The 18,735-nt window shown below is 48.4% G+C and overlaps 1 protein-coding gene across 2 annotated transcripts in view; it reads left to right on the forward strand.

The window, feature by feature from the left end:
• The first annotated feature begins 1,139 nt into the window (after nt 1-1,139).
• CACNG2 (calcium voltage-gated channel auxiliary subunit gamma 2) overlaps nt 1,140-18,735 on the forward strand; it is a 48,606-nt gene continuing 31,010 nt past the window's right edge. The window contains exons 1-2 of one of the 2 annotated variants that reach the window (XM_048048288.2): nt 1,140-1,693; nt 2,237-2,382. In XM_048048288.2, coding sequence (XP_047904245.1) covers nt 2,241-2,382 — 142 coding nt within the window. In that variant the 5' untranslated portion in view covers nt 1,140-1,693; nt 2,237-2,240. Of the gene's footprint in view, nt 2,383-18,735 lie in introns of both variants that reach the window. The other variant, XM_013180824.3, reaches the window with a different exon arrangement.

The raw sequence follows: 18,735 nt of genomic DNA on the forward strand, positions 1-18,735 counted from the left end.
CCGATCAGAGAGAAAGAAAATCGGCAGCATCGAGAATTAGATAATTTCTTTTCTTTATGATTGTTACATTAATGAGCAGCTACATGTATAGAACCAGGAGGTGACTAATGTAATTAACCTGGTGTAATGATACTGCTGAGGAAGGGAGAGAGGATTATGACATACTTAGATGTTAGCATTGCACAATTTTGCATACGTTCTCGGTACTATCAGGATGCGTATGACATAGGAAACTTAAGCAGCGATAGATTTCAGTCTGCCTTCATTCAGCTCATGCATCTTTCTGTGTGAAATGAGGACTGAAAGGCGGGTTGCTTTCTGAGGGTTGAGGGGGAAGGAATTCGGGTTGATGGTTCCTTTCCTTAACAAAATCATACTAATAATAAGAAATCGCCCTTTCTCGTGAAGAATCTTCCCAAAATGTCTGCTTCTTGGAGCAGGCTTCGGGATTTCACAGAAAGCTACAAAGAGAAAGTCAGAACGCAGGGATTCACACAGCACTGGTCAGGGGGAGACAGAGGGACGGAAAACAAGCAACACCAAAAACATATGCAACTTGCAGCGAACCCGAGAAGAGTGAAGAGCAAGCACTTAAAAATAATAGCGACAGCAAAAATAAGGGAAATAGATGCTTATTTCTAAATTACCCTTCCACGTTACATTTCCCCTGTCTCCTGGGGAGAGAAACGTCTGACTGAAGTTTTGTGCGGGTCTCACTGCGGCGCGCGGGTTGCGCTCGCAGCTCCGGGCTCGTAACGGCGGGGATGCGAAGGCAGCCGGGCCGGGGGACGGCGGGGGGGAGCGGGTGGGAGCGGGTGGGAGCGAAAGGCAGAAAGCGAGAAAAGAGGGAGAGCCCCAGCCAGATACGCCTTCCTCCGGGCTCCGGCAGCCGGGGGGAGCAACCCTGCCCGGGGCTGGCAGCGGCGGGGAAAGGCAGCGGAGAAGGAGGAGGGGGGGGGGGGGGGGGGGTGTTTAGGGCTGCCCCCTCCGCCCCTCCCTGCCCGCCCGCCCGCCCGCCTGCCCGCGCAGAGCGGAGGAGGGCGGCCGCCGCCCGCGGATGCTGTGGCGCGGGCAGGGCGGGCGGCGCGGCGGGCAGGGCGGGCGGGGGGTCTGTCCTGCAGCACCGCGGAAAGCTCCTCCGGCACCGCCGCCCGGCGAGCTGCCCTGCGGCGCCCGGCGCCCCGCTGCGCTCCGCCCGCCCCGCCGGCCGCGGAGCTGTCCTTCAGCACCTCCGGCCGCCAACGCCGCCGCCGCCTTGATGCAGTAGCGGGCCCGGGAGCCGCCGGGGGGACGCCGCGGGGCAGGGGGTGCCGCAGCCGGGCGCAGCTCCGAGACCCCCGCCCGGGAGGGGCGCCGCGCCTGTCCCCCGCCTCCCTCCCCATCGCCGCCCCCAGGAGCCCCCCTCTCTCCTCGCCCACCTCCGCCGGGAGCGAGCGCCGCGGCTGTGCGGAAAAGCCATGGGAGGCGAGACCTCGGCACCTGTTCAGCTGAAATCGAGGGCTTACAGTATACTGGGCAGTCTGGCTTGGTGGTAGGAGCGAGCGAAAGGAAGGAGAAGCAAGCGAGAAAAAGTGAGAGAGGATTGGAGCGACTGCCGCTGCCGGGAAAAAAAAAATAAAAACCCAAGGAAGATAACTGGGAAGGAAAAGGATTTTCATGGCGCAGGCTGCAGAGCTAAGCAAGAAGACTGAAGGTTGCATCTCTGCTCTTACAGTCTCTAACTGTCTAGGTCCAGATAATGAGAGATTGTGTTGAGGATGCTGCTGCTGCTCCCCTGTTCACTGTGGAAGCCATCTCCAAATTAGCCATTACATATGGAAACTGGAGACCAGAATTTTAGAAAAAGGGATTAAGGCGTCTCGTTTTGGGGGGGGTTCTCTCTTTATTTGTTTCTTTTTTTTTTTCTTGGTTCTTTTCTCTCTCTTTTTTTTTCTTTTTCCTTTTTTTTTATATTTCAACCAGAACGTTTCCGATTTAAAAGGCAAGCCTCTTCCCGTGTGGTCTTTCTAATTTACACTCTTTTCCGTGGGCTTTCTTACCTCCCTTTTTTGATATCTATCTCTCTATATATACCCATTATATTATTAGTCGGAATTATTATTCTTTTATTTTATTAAACACACACACCCCAAGAATCAGAAGGCGGTTGGGTATTTGTATAATGAAGAATTATGGGGCTCTTTGACAGAGGTGTTCAGATGCTTTTAACCACCGTTGGTGCTTTCGCTGCCTTCAGCCTGATGACCATAGCTGTGGGGACCGACTACTGGCTTTACTCCAGAGGGGTTTGCAAGACTAAAACTGTCAGTGAGAACGAAACCAGCAAAAAGAACGAGGAAGTCATGACCCATTCTGGATTATGGAGAACCTGCTGCCTGGAAGGTATTTGATTCTGGATCTCCAACACCCCCCCCCCCCGCCTCCACTTTCCTATCCCACTACCCCATGTCCCCCCCCCCCCCCCCAGTAAATCCCTTTGCATTCCACCATTTTCTCACTTCATTCCCTTCACCACGACTGAGAGTGGTGGGCTCAGTTACTCAGGGCATGGAGGCAAGAAGACAGGAAAATTATTCTTTGCTCTGTTCCCTTCTCCCTTCCTCTTCCTCACCCTCCCCCACACACCCTCCCCAAAAATTCACTTCCCCCCTCTGATGGGAATGATGTGTGTGTTACAAAAACAGCAAGAGACCCTTTCAGAAAGCAACCGTGTGGTCTGCCTGTCTTCAGATTGTTTGTATTGCCTGGGAAAGCAATGCCAAAATGCTGTGTTATTGTTGTGCTCCGGCTGCAACCACAGAGTGAAATCATTTGTCTCTTTGCAAACAGCTTATTTGCAAAGACAAGACTGGGAGTGAGAGGCAATGTGGGGAGAGGGTGACTGCAAAGCAATTCGGATACAATTATTAGTTCACTTTAGGAGGGAAAAAGAGTGAAATGGAAACAACCCTGTTATGTCCAAAATGCCTCACATGGTAAATCTGACGATTCCAGTCATCTTGAGCAGAGTTCAGAGCATTTCGTAATGCCTGTAAGCAACCACATCTCACTGGGTTGGGTGCAGAGGGGTCTATTTGGCGGCTGATTGGTTTGTTTTGGGGCTGGGAATTTTCCCCCGTTCGTTTGTTGTTGGGGGTGTTTTTTTGCTTTGGGCTTTTCTTTAAGGTTTATGGTAAAGGCTAAAAATAAACAAGTGCCTGAATAGAAAAATCAGCCTAAGTCTGATGTGGAGAAACTGAACAGCAACTCAGTGACATGTCTGATGGCAGAAGAGAGACCGCCGCAGCCAACTTCTGGAATCAGACGTTCCTAAGGGAGGGGGAAAGAAGAGAGGGGCCAGTGATTCGCTTTTAAATATGTGTTGCTCCGTACTGCTATTGGCGTACGTGTGGGCTGGGGAGGTGGTCTTCAGCCGGTGCTGGAGGGATAGGGGCGACTGATGGAAACGCATGGTTTATGTTACACACGTAGCGAGGAGAGAGCGAGAGCAAGAGCGCATATTACAGCCCATTGTAAAACCCCTGCTTATGAATCAGCTCCCAGCTGGAGGGTGGGCTGCCAGGGGTTTATGGACATCCACAGATAACGTATGTGTCTGCCGGTGTCCACCAGAGCTGGGTGTGCCTGGAGCTCCCCGATGGGAGAGAAGGGGAAGTGGGTACCGCAGGACGGATTTTCAAAGACCGGCACTGGGAGATGGAAGGCAGGGGGGAGGGGAGAATAAACTGTGTATGTCCTAATGTCTCTCACCAAAGCAAGCTAAAGCCGCTGTTTAGAAATGGTTGTGTCCGGGAAGAAGCGCGAATTTCCCCCCTGTTCTTGGTGCAAATGGTTGAGTGATGGCTGGACATGTTTTGAATAGCTAAGTGACTTCATTGAGCGATGGTCTATTTGACGCATACTGCATTTAGTGCCCTTTGTCAACCCAAACTGCTGCCTTTTAACATATCCTGCAGAGGAGCTCTATGCTGAATACTATATGCTGTCTCCACGCCAGAAAATCAATAGCAGTAAATTAATGGGGGATGTTTTAAACACACTCACTCACACACACATTTCCTCCAAATAGATAAATATATAGAGATATATATTAATAAAGAATGAAAAGCCTTTCACACAGCTATTCATTACAACCAAGGAAAGAGACATCTCCTTAATTAAAAATTAATGAGAGAGGGAAGGAAAAAAAAAAAAAAAAAGCAAGCCCAAATGCGAAGCCATGCGGGGAAGGAGGGAGGCTGCGGGGAAGAACTCCCTTCCCGAGCTGTGTCCCCGAGCCGGAGGGCGAAGGGAGGCTGGGGTGGAGACAAGAGGTATGAGGACCCCGGCTGGGAGAGGCAGTGAATTCAGATCATGTCTATATGCCCACAGAGCCGGATCCAGAGGGACGCGGTCTGAGGGGGAGGAGGAAGGGGCGGGTGAGGTTTGTCAGATCGGAGGAGCTTGGGGCTCCTTCGCCTTTACGTCTGACAGGACCCCACAGGCGCCCCGCAGAAGTGGTTTGTGTGGCAGGGGAAAGTGCCAGGATGCTTCCAATTAAAAGCTCAGAAGTGCCCCCGGCCCCCCCACTGCCAGCCCCGTCCCCTGCCTGTGCTGTCATGGCTCACACTGAAGCCCTGCACGAGGGCTACAAAAGGCAGCCTGAGAGCAAGCTGTGTACCCCCATGGGATGCTCTCTTGCCCCTGCCATGCAAGGGTTGGGCCCTTGCCATGCAACATGGGGCAGGAGCAGCAAGCAGAGCTGGACGGTGCAAGGAACCATTCAGGAGCAAGCCCTGCTCTGAGCCAGGGCATCCCTAACCTGAGGGCACAAGTTGCACCAAAACTTCAGTATGAGCAAGGTAGCAAAACATCTCCACAGGACGCAGAAGCAGCCCCGTGGCCACTCACCGAGCAGGACCAGGCCACAGCTGTGCCCTGTGGGGCAGCACGGCCCTGGCACCCCGTTGCTTTCAGGACAACACAGCCAAATATCCCCAGTGGGCAGCCATGAGCAGGCCCTGGGCAGCAAGACTCTTGCTGCTGTGTCTGATCAGCCAGAAGTTAGCTTCCTTCTCAGCAGAAGGAATTAGAAAAGGTGTCCCTGGGTCACTCGCCCTCCCCACTGAAAGCTCCAAGCTGGTGCAGGAAGGGTGCAGCAGGGGCTCCTTGTCCCCATGGTGCAGGGGGTGGACAGGTCTGTGAAGGGAAGGGCTTCTTCCCAGGAGGCTGAGAAACTGGCCAAAGCCTTGGGCTCTGCTCACAATCACCCTGCCCACGGTGTGGCAAAGGCGGCTGGCAAAGGGTGTGGAACAAAAAAGGTGCCTAGGGGTGGGGGGGCATCAGGGCAGGCCCATAGGGTGAGGAGGGGCAGTGCAGAGGAGGGCAGGAGGATTTTTAACGATAAAATAATCAAAGAAGGAGCCAAAACATTCCTCTGCTAATGGTAGGAAGCCTCTGATGAGGTTGCCTTCATTTTGGGGCATGTGGGGGAATGTTGGCACGAGCCAGCACTGTAGGCTTTCAGAAATGGTGGACTCCTTGTGTTCAAAACACAGTGGTAGATTGTCTTTTCTCTTCTTGGCCAAGGTGCCCAATAGCAAAAAGGAATGTGGGGGCTCAGGCTGTGCACACAGATACACCGCAATCACAATGTGAGTTCCCGTCAAAGAATTTGGTTCCTGGGCTTTCAGTTTCAGGGTTCCCCTCTGTTTGGTCATTCAACACTTTCAGTCAGTATTTTCAGATCTTTGCATTGCTCCAAACAGCAGTGTCATTTTGGGTGTTCCTCCTCCACTGGGATTACTCTCCCCTCTTTCCTGAGTCCTAAAGGGAGCCCCCGTTCAGTGCTGAGGCTGGAGCAGAAAGGTGGTGGTTGTTCACACTACTGCAGACAACACTTCCTATTCCTTTCCTAATCTTCCTTCAGATAATTCTTTCTCAGGCTTTGGGGTTGCCTAAATGCGTCCCTGGGCCATTCAAAAGTCTTTGCCCTTCAAGAAAAATGGCAGAGCAACTGCCTTTCTCAGACCCCTGACTGCGTATGCACAGCGCACGCACGTACACCCAGCAGCTGAGATCTGCAAGCTCATGCCACGTATGGATGCTGCACCTCTTACAACTTTGAAATGGCTGCGGATCTTCCAGCCTAATTCCTCCTTGGCACCGAATGCTTTTAAAACACTTTTTTTATTATGAGTGATGCCTTGTCTAATTCTTTCATTAGCTCCTGTAGATGTCCTACAGGATCTCAAAAAGTGAGTGACGATGGCTTATTGGGGTCTTACGAAGCAAGTAAATGAAATGTATTTTATATCTGTAGGTTATTGGTTTTGTCATGTTGTCATTATTATTAGGAAAGGGATAGGTCTGGGAGGCTTTTATACTAAGAAGGAGGGAGAGAGGAGTCCAGGGCAGGCAGGCATGAGTGATGCGCATGGGGTTAGACATCCCTGTAGATCTGACTGGTGTGAAGGCAAGTAATTGAATGGATGTTGGTGCAGAAAATAATTCCTGCCTAGAGACCCTTCCCAAGGAAAATTAATGAGCTGATCTGTTCCCTTTCCAGCTTGTTACATCTGAACAACGCATGAGAGTTAAGTGCAGTTTCAGTGTTTGCAGAAACGAAGAGCTGATGGCAAAGCGAGGCAGGGCACAGGCACTGGACACAATCCTGGCACTGCGTCTCTTCCCCGCGCTGCCTTCTCCCATCCCTGGCTGCTTCTGAGCAACTTTTTCTTTTTGCATGATCTTACGAACATTTTTTCCTTGTCTCCCTTCTTATCTTTCTTTTACCCTTTGTTTCTGTCAGTGTCCCCAGTTCCGCCCTGCAGAACTGCCCGCCGTCCTACTTATAACCATCCACAAATCTCTGGGGTCCTTTCCCCCAACTCTTGATATCATATATCAGGGGCTTTTCTGAGGATGCAGTGGAAATAGCAGTAGCTTAAGTGAGGGTCTCCACGCCTTGGTGGTGCAGGAGCAGCCCACAGCACGGCCCTGAGATGCAGCAGGAGGCAATGGCCCAGCGCAGCACTGACTGCTGCCGCTATTGCATCTGCCGGGGAGCAGGAGGATGCAGAGCTGCATGGGCCTGGCATGAAGAAGGCAGAGGATTTCCAAAAGTGGGGTGGCAGGTGGTGAGGGGGAAGTACCTGGGATCCCAGACACGGGTGGGTTTGGTTCTCCTCTCAGCTTAAATTCACACCTGGCTGTACATCAGTGGGGAGCCAGGGATTTGACGGGCTGAGACCTGCAAGCTCGCTTCATCTGTAAGATTTGACAAGCAGGAGCTGTTTCTCACCAGTCAGTTGCTAGAAGTGACTTTAAATTGCTTTTAAATTCTGAATCTTCCTACTGACAGAGAAAGAGGAATGGGTTAATATTGTCCTGAAATGCACCAGAAATTGCCTCGCTGAAGAGAGTGAGAGCGAAATGCAGTGGGAGGGACATGGAGATGCAGTGTGGCAGCAGTAATGTATAAAGAAATTACACAGAGATAGAACAAATGTCTCCTTGCCAGGGAGACCAGGAGCTATTCCTATCCCGTGTTTCCATTTTAACCCATCCCGTTCCCCTCACAGGCCCCCCAGCCCCTGTCTCGCTTGGCTGCGGTTTGGTGCCACCTCATCAGGAGTTTGGGGGAGGAGGGCTGCCGAGGTTCGCCAGCAGCATCTCCATATTTATCTAATTTAAAAGCAGAGCGAGGAGGTTGCCAGGGGGAGCGGGGAGCATTTCAGGCTGTCGGATGGCTCTGCCCCCTGCCCCTGTTTTAAGAGCAGGATTCCCAACCAAGCATACCCTTTTTATCCCAGGGGGAGCCCTCGCCGCTCCGTTCTGCGCCGCTTCCCCCTTCCACATCGCGCTGGCTGTGGGGACGTGCTGCTGCATACCCCTTGCAGGGGCTCTCGGGGAGGGAGGGGGTCTCCTGACAGAGGAAGTGTCACCAGCAGGGCTCCCAGCCCCAGGGCTGCAGCTGCCCTGCGGGGGAAATGCAGAGCATGGAAGGGGTCGGGGATGCATGGAACAGACCGCAAATGCAATGCACCCCAAAGTTATTTGTTCCCTTGCCTGCCTGACCCCAGTTCTTTCCTCGCCCTCCATCTTTGACTCATTCTATCCATCTCCATTTTAATTTGTTCTTGTTTCCCTCCCCTGTTTTTCCTCTTTATTTTTCTCTTTCATCTTCACGTCTCTTCTGTGCTCTCTCTCAGAGGCAGCTTCCTCTTCATTATTTCTCCGATTCCAAGTTCTCCGAGGCCCATCCCCCTTGCTCTTTCCTCTGTTACATTATCTTGTCCTTGCTTTCCTCTGTCCCCTTTGCTCCTGCCATCTCATCTGTCTGTCCTCTTTCCTCTTCTCGCTGCCGTCATGCCACCCTGGCTGTCCCCCATCTCACACACAGTCATTCCCCCAGCTGACGACCCCATCCTTTTGGAGCTCCTTTCTAAAGCAACCCTCCTGCAGCCCCTCATGATGGATGTCCCCTTCCTCCTTTCTCTGGCCCGTGGCCCCCCTCCTCAAAGCAGCCTATGACACTGGTTGCTGTCGCTGTCTGCTCTCACCCCAGGGCACCACAGCTCCCCCTGAGATGGGGGATGAGACACAAGCCCCCCTTCTGCTCCCCTCATTGCTAGTTGCCTTTTGGTCAAGCCAACATCCCTCCACTTTGCTGCCTCCAACCTCCCGTGGCCGGAGGGCTCACTGGCAGCGCAGCTGATGAGCTGGCTCATCTGCATGCAGCCAGCAATTGGGCTGGAAGGAGCTCCCGGCAGCCCTAAATACCCTCCCTGGCAGCCCTCAGACACGAATCAGGCTGGGGTCCAAAGGGAAAATCAGGGTCTCTGTAGCCATCGCCCTGGGGCTGTTGTTGTGCACTACAGGGAGGGATCTCTGGCTGTCAGCAAGCGGTGTCTCAGCAAACAGTCGTCCTTTGCAAGCTGTTTACATGGGGAGGATTTTCTCTGAGAGCCTCAGGATCACCCACGGAGGTGAGGTGAATGGGGCTGGGGTCTCCAAAGTCAGACTCAATGGCTAGGTGAATGAATCTCAGTGAACCAGGTTGAGGGTGCTGCTGGCTGGTGGGAAAAGGGGAGCTGTGAGGCGTGCAGGGCTCTAAATGAACTGCAGCAGCTCCTCGGATCCCAAAAACAGGAATACTGCTGTCAGTGGCCCAGGGCAGAGCATGGCTGCAGACAGAAAACCCACCAGCAGCAACTCCCCAGGCAGCAGCAGTAGAGCAGGGGGATAACAGAGAGCACAAGGAGGAAGGGCTGTCCAAGGGGGGGGGAATGCAAAGCCGGAAGAGGGTTCATAAAAGGGGGACAGGGACAAGGAGGAGTAAGAAAGACCATGTGTATGAGGACATCCTGAAATACTAGGCGTGTTTGCCTGGGAAAGGAGGTGAATGAGCGGGAAAGCAATTGGATTGTGTTGAATAATGAATGGGCTAGAGAAGATGGATCAGTAGCTCTTGATTTCCCCATTTTGTAACACAGAGACAAGAGGACCTGACGTGAGTCACCGGAGACCCAGTTAAAGCTTTCTCATTTGATGCGTATCAGGGCTGTGGATCTCATTGCCACCAGAGCTCCCGTGGCCAAGATTTTAACCACATTTAGCAAGCAAGTGGGCATTTACAACAGAGTTCACGAAAATTAAGCGTCCTCATAATGGATATGAACAGCGTTTTGGGTGTTTCGTAATTCGGCAATTAAGCCAGGCTCCATAAAAACTAGGATAACGTTTCACAAGGACAGCCTATCCCCTATCTGACTGCCATGTGCTTCTTGCCTCTTCCCCGAAACATTTGTCAGGGATTAAACGGAGCTCAGATTTACTTAGTCTGGCATTTCTTTTGTTTCTAGATGCTATGCTATGCAGCTGCGGCATAAGGTGCAAACTAGGCCTGCGTTTCTGCTGGTGTCAATGACTGCCCTAATTTGACAAATTAACTGTGAGTTTAGGTATTTCTATCATATTTTGCTAGGAAGGATCTGGGATACAGAGCAATTAAGAGCATATGGAATTAAGTGGAGTCCTTTTTCTTCACACCCCAGGGTATAAAGCAAGTAGTTAGCAGTGAAGGTGCTATATATGTGCAAAGAATTATTATTGTTGAAGTCCCTGCTTCCCAGAAAGCAATAGGCTTTGGGTCTCTTTGATGCTATCATGACTAAATTAGAAACGAGGTTGTCTCTTTCCTCTTGCATCTGTGGAAATGATTACTGAACTGGCATCTGATGACGTACAGCACTGTAGTGTTTCTATGCACAGGGGATAAAGGCCCGATTCTCCCCTCGTTTGCTCTGGTGTAACCTCAGAGGCTTGGATGGAGCTGTGTTGCTTTCACAGTCCATGCAGGCAAGAGGAGGATCAGGATGAGAAAGGGCTGTGCCTGCTTTAAACAGCTGTGCCCCCAAAGGTCACAGTGTGCCCTGCTTCACCAGTGCCGTACCCGAAAACCCAGGGGCTCGATTCACCTCCAGTGTGGGGGTGCGACAGCCCCAAAGCCGATGACATTCTGCACTCATTTATGCCAGCTGTTCTGCTGTCCAGCAGTCCCTTTTTAAAAATTATTTCCATTTTCATCGTTTTTCATCCTTGCTAGAAAAATTTGAGCTGGCATCCCTCCCTGTGGGGGAAAAGGCCTTTTATGGGCTCCTCACCTTGGGTTGGTGGAAGTGTGAAATAGCAGAGGGGACCGTGCACCCCCTGGCATTCAACTTTCTCTTGTTCTTCCTTCTGTATTTCTGTCTTTCATCAGATCTCCTCCATTTACTGATAGCTTTCTGTCTCCCAGCCCCATTTATCCCCTTTGTGTTACGGAAAACCTCCCTCATAAAATTCCCAACTACACAATCAGTTTCTGTAACAAGCCCTGCAGGATAGGTGAAATCCACTTCTGTTTCTGTGGCACAGGCTGCTGAAGTTTTTATACCAGCTTCCTATCAAATCTATAACTCCCCAGAGAAGCATATGGACTTTATCCTACACCTCCTATTCCCCCAGAGCATATACTTCTACCTGCTATCTTTGAAAAACAGAAAATGAGGATGGTATACAAAAACTTGAGGATACAGTGCCATCCTGTCCATGGGTAGGAATTCCTCTGATGTGTGTTTTTGCTAGAAGCAGAACAACTATAAATTTCTGATTTAGCTTGTTGTATAAAGTATACATTCTGTCAAATAAAGAATAACACTATCCACCTCCGTCCCCTGGATTTTCTATCTGTTTCTGATTTTTCTCTTCCTATTTCTCAGTTTTCATTCTCCCCCTGAACATGATTTTTTTTTAGTGCCTGTTTTATTTTTCTCCTCCCACTGCTTCATAACTACATTTCATTCTTAAATTTGCTATCACTCAGAGAACTTCTCTCTTCCTTCAGGTCTTGTTTATACCAGCAGTGTAGCTGCAGTGCTATGGATCACACTTGAACACTGAATAATTCCCAGGTTTATGGTCATGTTCATTCAGTATCGTAGACTGAGCATTGTCACTCAAAACACTTTTCATCCAACCCTGTTTGCTGACTCCTGCAACCTAGCTGTGGGCTGTCCACTGCAACTAGCGCATTTCTGAGAGCCTGTTCTGGGGGCTTTATTTCCTCGTGAAGATATTGCCTCGTACTTTCCTTTCTAGTTTGTTTCTTTTTTTTTTTTTTCTACACTCCCTCCACCACTCCACCAGGCCCCTTCAGAATTCACTGCTTCTTCTTTTCTTCCTTTTTTCTCCACTTTAGTTCTCGTGTCTACCATTTTATCCCCTTTTTCTTCTCTTCCCTCTACATTTCTATCCTTCAGTCCTGGGTAGGAACTACCCCCGATCCCATCCCATTCAGCCTCTATGGAGATGTAGTGAAAATGGGTTGAAACTAAGTTTGTGCATGTGTGTGTGCACGTATGTATATCTCCTTTCAGATGCGGTCACTTAGAAAGCTTGGTGGCTGAGATGAAGTGTCCTGGCTCTGACTTTCGCCTTTCAGAGAGCCCCGAGGAGTCATTTCTGAATGCAGATGCCCCGTAGAATTGCCTTCAGAGTACAGGGTCCCAAGGGATCAATCATCAAGAATTTCTGCTGCTTCTTTTTAGATTCAAGCATTGCCCTTTTCCTTAGGCTGAGGGTCATGGTTTTTTGAAGGGCAGTGGCAAAATCATGAAAGAAGACGTTTTTGTCTTGCTCATTTTTGAGTGAGAGAATGAATGAACTGTGATAAATATTTTTCTGTATATAGCTAGAGCTGTCTCAGAGAAGTGGCAGAGGAAACAGATGGCAGAGGCCCTTTATAGGCAGCTGCTGTTGTCTCTTAAGGTGTCACCAGCACAAGAAAAGTGGTTGTAATTGGGGAGCTTCAAGATCAGCAGTGCCTGAAAGGACTCAAGCAGAAAAGAATGTCATCCTGCATGAAGGAGGGGAGGCAGAAATCAAATATTCACAGAGTAATGGATGGTGCTTGAAAGGTAAAATAAAGTACAGGGAATAGTTTGAAGAAAGCTTTATTAAATGACATGACTGGAGGATGGATGGTTTTCCTGTGTTTGGGAGTTCACTCTTGGACACAGACAGTGGGAACATTGTAGGCAGGGTGAAGAAGGTGGCTTAGGTTATTTGGGGGACAGAAAGCAGAGCTGATGTTCAGAGGAAACAGCTGAGAGAGACACCGATTTCCAATGCACTGTGGAAATGCAGCCCAGGGGAGAGGAAATGTCCAGGAGTAGCCAACTCTGGGCTCCTTTCTCCTCCAGCTGGTTTCAAATCACCCCTGCAGTGCGTGCTTTCAGGATGAGGGGTGCTATGGTTCGGTGTAGAAGCCTCTGTCCCAGAAACTCCCTAAATGATTTGCCTGCCTGGAGCCTGGAGCCTGCCTGTACCCAGCACAAAGCGAAGTTGTAAGCTGACCTGTAAAACAACAGAAGTGGAGACATGAAGCAGCTCCCTCTAAAAAATAACCAGAGCTAGGATTCTTCCTATCTTCTGGGCTGGGAGGGATTTCACATTGGGCTAAACCCTAACTCTTGTAGTAATGAACATGTTTACATCTCTCCTGCTCTCTTCGTGTCTCGAAAAGTAGGAGCCATGTATTCCTTTCAAGGAAGAGAAAGTTCACAGAGAAAAACAATGGGAGGCTTGGAAGGAAACCAGAGAGGATTGCAGGGTTTGTCTTGAAATGTAAGGGTTTGGGGTAACATAGCAGCTGTGGACAGGCTTGGGATTAATGGAGCAGAAGGTTTCAGTGTCCTCTAGCTAAGACACATCCATTGCAACTGTACTCAAGCACCTCATAGTCTTGAAGGAAAAAAAAAAAAAGAAAAAAGAAAAAAAAAAAAGAGCAGAGTGGTGCAGCTATTTCACTACTGGGAGAAAGAGAAACAGAGAAACTAATATGTCTGCCCTGCAGAGTGAAGTGCAATGCAAAGAGCAGCACAGCACACAGGAAAAACTAGGATTGACAATTTTCCTAAATTTCAGGTGACTGCGTAATCATTGCAGCACTCTTCCCCAATCATTGCACCACTCTTCCCCACTTCACTCATCACTTTGTCCCTGCATACGCAGGAAAGAATATCTCAGTAAGGCCAAGAGCAGCTTTCCAGGAATTAATTCCAGGGGCTGTCTAACATCACAAGAGAAAGGCGTTTTTCTGTGTGCTGCATCATTACAGCTTGGCCCACATTTACAGGAATGGTGAGGGGAAAGTATTCAGAGCAAAGCAAGACCACAAGAAAGAACACTGTGAAGATGTGGAGGCACCAGCACCAGAAAGGATTTACCACCTTATGCAGAAACTGGGGGCTTGGGTTGTTACTGGGAGCAGACTGACTCAGTGGTGCAGTGAAGCCTTTTCTCCCTATTTTCCCTGCTCCATCCCACGGGATAAAGAAGGATTTATGTACACATAGACAGGGCAGGGTCAGTCACACCAACCAGCCACAGACCTGCACCAGCGTGGAAAGCATGACCACTGGTCGTGGCTCTGTGCAATAAAAGACTAACAAAGGAGAGTTGGCAAGAGGAAGAGTCAAAGGAGATGAAGTGTAATTGTTTTGTCCCAGCTCTTTCTTGGTGAAGCCAAGAAATTTATCCATGTAAGCAAATTCAAGCAGACATGGACATCTCCTACACTGAGCCTCTCTGCTGGTCTCCCAGCTGTAAGCACATGAATTTGTACTTCTGGAGGCCTGGGGTAGTTTTTGTGGCAGAGAACCTAAGGTTTAGCCAGATTATCTTTGGTAAAGCAAGGCAACCAAAACTTAATGCTTTTCTCTGGCTGCTGCTCTTCAGCAGAGGGTTCTGAGCATGTCATCTGTTATTGCCACTGGCCCATTGCAGCTACACCAAAATGCTTCATGTATGGTGGAAGCACCTTGTGCTAGACACTGTGCATACACAGAAGATCTCATCCCTACGTCAAAGAAGTGATAACCTAAGATGACAAATGACATATGAAAGGCAGCAAAGCAAAATGCAGCAAAGGTGTAAAACTAGTTTCTGCATTGTTGTTTTTGACATCAGTAAGAGGTTATTACGCCTAGACCTGACTTCATCTCCTTCTCCAGAGTAGGGAGAGCAGAATAATGCAGATCAGGACACATCTGCCCAGCACCAGGCAGTGCCAGAAAAAAGATACCTGAAGAGCTCAAAGTAAGTTAGTTTAGGTATTTCAAGCCCTACTGGCTACTCAAGCATGGTGCTCTGCACAGGCGAATTAGCAGCGTGTCTGAGAGCTGTCAGGACACAGCACTTACTCAGGTGTGCTGCTTCCAAGACCCATGTGAGGTCACATTATGTTGTGCCATGGAGACTTACAACACGAGTCTCTCTCAGCTCTCAGTCTAATTCCCATATCCCCAAACAGGCATGCCTGTGTGCTTGGAGGTTTTTTTCCTTTATTAGGTAGCCACAGGTAGTCTGAAAGAAATGAACGGTCCATATTGCATTTCAGTTCCTCTGGGAGGAGTACCATGTTATTTGGGATTCTGAAAGGGAACTTGGTCCCCGGTGTGTCTCTGAATGCTTTGGAGATCTGGAGCCAGAAGACACAATCACAGCTGGATTTCTCCTTTGCGTTTTTAGCAGGCAGGGCTGAAGGACACAGAGCCTAATCTCCATGTGACCTGCAGATTCTGTCCTTTCATATGAGGGCTGAAGCTTGCTGAAGAGGCAATGCTGGAATGCTTTTGCCCATGTGGTAGCTGCCCTGGGGATACATGGCCTCTTCTGTCTCTAGGGTTGTCACTTACCAGTGAAAATTCATTGGATTCATGACAAAACTGCAGGGTTTACCAGCAAAGAAATAGTTTGTTCTGAAAATAAATAAAAATCTGATCTGGGGGTGGTAATTTACTCAGACACCCAAGAGATCACTTATTTTGAGTATCTTGTTTAATTCTCACTGAGACTGCTCATTTTCTGTCATTGTTGATCTTAGTTTTCTTGAAGAAAAAAAAAAAGTATAATATGTTACACGGCTTCTTCCCTATAATAAAAAATAGAAATAAAAATAATATATATATTAAAAAAAAGGGCTCAAGGAAAGGAAAACTCCATGAACATCTCTTCACTGAGCTGCACCACTGCAGGGTTGGAGGTTGAACTCATATGCAAACAAATTCTTAAGACCCACGTGGAACACCATTCTTCTTTGGGATCCATGTGAAGAATTAGATCTCTGCAACTGATACACAGTCAGTAGCTTTTCCCAAATAATGAACTAATCAGAAAAACTAAAAATAGGCTGCATTGGAACATCAGTTCAGCCATTTGGAATGTAGAGCAAATGGCACTGAATGTGTTTAATGAAGTGAAAGAGCTTTGTTTTTAATCACTGAGCTATTGATAAATGGTTGATAGGTGATCAAATGTGGACTCTGCTTTCAAATGCTGTGACTCCATGAACCTGTCAAGACCCTCTTAAGCCACCCTTGTTCCTTTCTTGGCTAATGCAGTAGGACTTCCTGTCCTCTTCAGGACCTAATTTAAGAAAAAAAAAATGTTATGTTGTCTTTTTTTTCCAGATAACAAATATTTAGCCTCTGGGCAAGTCATCAATTTTCAAGAATAAATGCCCATAATTCTACAAAATCAGACCCTGGGAACTGGGTCGGATATGTGAGAGAAGATGACAAGCAGATCAGTTCACATCTCTACACGCTGTTATGAAAATAACACCAGGGCATCCGATTAGGAAGGTGGTGAGAACAAGTGAGGGAGAATCTGGTTTTGGATTGTACAGCAGCAAAAACCGTGGGGGCTTGGGGTAGAGTCTACAACTGAGGGGAGGTTTCACTTTCTTGCAGGGAAGAAAGTGAGCTGGGACTTCATGGGTATTACACCAAGGGTTATGCAAAAAAGGGTAAGGGAAACTGAGGTTCTATGGAAAAAAATAGATCTATTATGAGGGCTGAACAATACTATTGAACTGGGGCAGTTCATGACAGACCCTATTGGCCGTCCTTCACGTTTGGACTAGACCACCTGGGCTGTGTGTATTACACTCGATTCAGAATGAGAGCGGAGGAGAAAAGAGAGCCTTACACTACCTTCGCATTTGCACGTCCCTGAATTTATGTCATCCAGTCAGAATGTCTTCAAATGGAACTTAAACAAGTGTGTTTTCTGATTTGCGTAATTAAGTGGTGTGAAACAATTAGAATGAATATGGGGGCCGAGTCCCATATCTATGCTCTGGGTGACATATGCTAATCCATTAGTGATTTCAGTGGACAGTTTGATATGTACCTTGAAGCTATCTACACTCTCGCTTCCAGTGGAGAAGAACCACAACATCGTTCTCATGGTCTGCAGGAAATCTCACACTATATTTGAGATACAGTTTATGTACTTTACAGCAATGTTTTAACACTGGTTGGCTTGGTACACATAGTCCTTAAAAGTTCTGCCTCAGTGTTTTTGGGGCCACATCCAACCTGTTCTGAGTCAGTATAGTAATTAAGTAGCTGAACATTTATATATCAATTATAATTTCACAGATTATTCAACTCTATCCTATTAGTAGCCAGGTTTTCGTTTTAATCCCGACTGCAAACCAACTGTCCATCAACTGCAACGTGCTCATACATTAGGGTGATGAGAGCAGCAGAAAAGCCTAAATGGGTTGCTAGAAAGTGCTCCAAGTGAAATAGAGCTGTATTTCGTTAGCGCTGGGAGGATTGGCCGCTCTTTAATTGGATGAATCACCCAATGGGTGTGCTCCCTAAGCCAATCCGAGCATGCCAGTTCAGCAGAGCCACAGTGAGCAACGCTGTGCTGCGTCATTCGGCATTCTCTGGCGAGTGATTAAATCCTTGTCATTTGTAATAAATCAAATCCTGTCACAGGGTCAATCCAGCGGGTCACGCTAGGTTATGGTGGCGATCGTGCGCTGTTAGATCAGGTACTGCTGTGTCATACAGGTTTTTGCTGGGTCACGGGGTCATGTTGGGTTGGTTCCTCAGATGGCATCTCCTGAACTTGCCAGGAGCCCTCCTGGAGTATATCGGGGAATGATAACGGCGTGCCACTTAGCCTTCAGTGCACCTGGCTTCTGCCTCTTCTCATGGGTGAGGTACCTCTTCCCTGGAGAATCTGCATTAGTCTCCTTTACTGGTTTGAACAGCCACTGAGATTTTTGTGATTTGTCTCCCCAGAAACACCACCTGCCCTAGGACCACAACAGGCAAGATCTAGTCTTGAGCCAGTGACCTCTTTTTCAGAGCAGAAAACATCATGCTATTCCAGTTGATTATATTGCTGCCTGACTCCGCAGAGTCAGAAGGAGATCCTGCCCTCTGCTAACATTGCTGCACATCACTGGTTTAAGTGGCTGCTGGGGGATCACCCTGTTATAGGGAAATCTCCACGTAGCCAAGAAATGTAAAACTTCTCCTCAATTAGGGGACCTGGCCAAGGGAAGAAGAACACAAATAACAAGACGTCTTGTTCCAACAGTCCCCCTCTTCAGTGATACCTTGTTTTGGGTTATGATTTGGTCAGGTATGTATTAGAACAGCCCTGAGGTGTCTCTAACTTGCATCAGAGACTAAGCCAATCTTTTCTGGTCTGATGGTCAGAAAAATACAAAGGCAGCATAAAGCCACCTTTAGCTGCCTCACCATCCATCCTGTTTCAGATACCACTGAGAAAGCTGGAAATTCTCAGCTTCTCTACAGAACTCACGTCAGAGGGCAGGAGTTTAAAATGATGACATTTTTATGCAAAGAAGGGCAATTCAATTTTTTTTTGTTGTTTTGTTTTGTTTTTAGGATCGTTATGGCATCCTGTGAGATCTGTGTGGTTAGTTTAGTAGTAACTGATGATTGCTTTCACAGAGGAGGAACATGAGAATAGTCTCAATAACATTTTTAAGCCTCTCAAAATAAATTTATTTTCCATGACACATATGGCACCTCCAGAATAGACAGTGGCAGATTGTGGCATGAAATTTTTACTGGTACCAATCAGCATGACATGCCCAGCCCACTGGTGCCATCGCTGGTCAGGAAAACAAAGACTAGCAGATGATTTACTGAAGGAAATGTCCCATTTTCCATCAGCAAAAACAATGCTGCTGGTGAGGTTTCAGCTTGTACTTTCTATGCACACCATTGCTGTCCTCTGCTCAGGGTAACTGAAGTCATTCTGCTAGTGCATTATTTCTCACTCTTTGATGCATTTCAGCACCCAGCGTCCCCGGAGAACAAGGAAATGCTCCCAGGCCCATGATATACATGGAAATTTGGGACACGGGAAGGTTAA

This window comes from Anser cygnoides, chromosome 1 (assembly GCF_040182565.1).
Source record: "Anser cygnoides isolate HZ-2024a breed goose chromosome 1, Taihu_goose_T2T_genome, whole genome shotgun sequence".
Taxonomy (NCBI): Eukaryota; Metazoa; Chordata; class Aves; order Anseriformes; family Anatidae; genus Anser; species Anser cygnoides.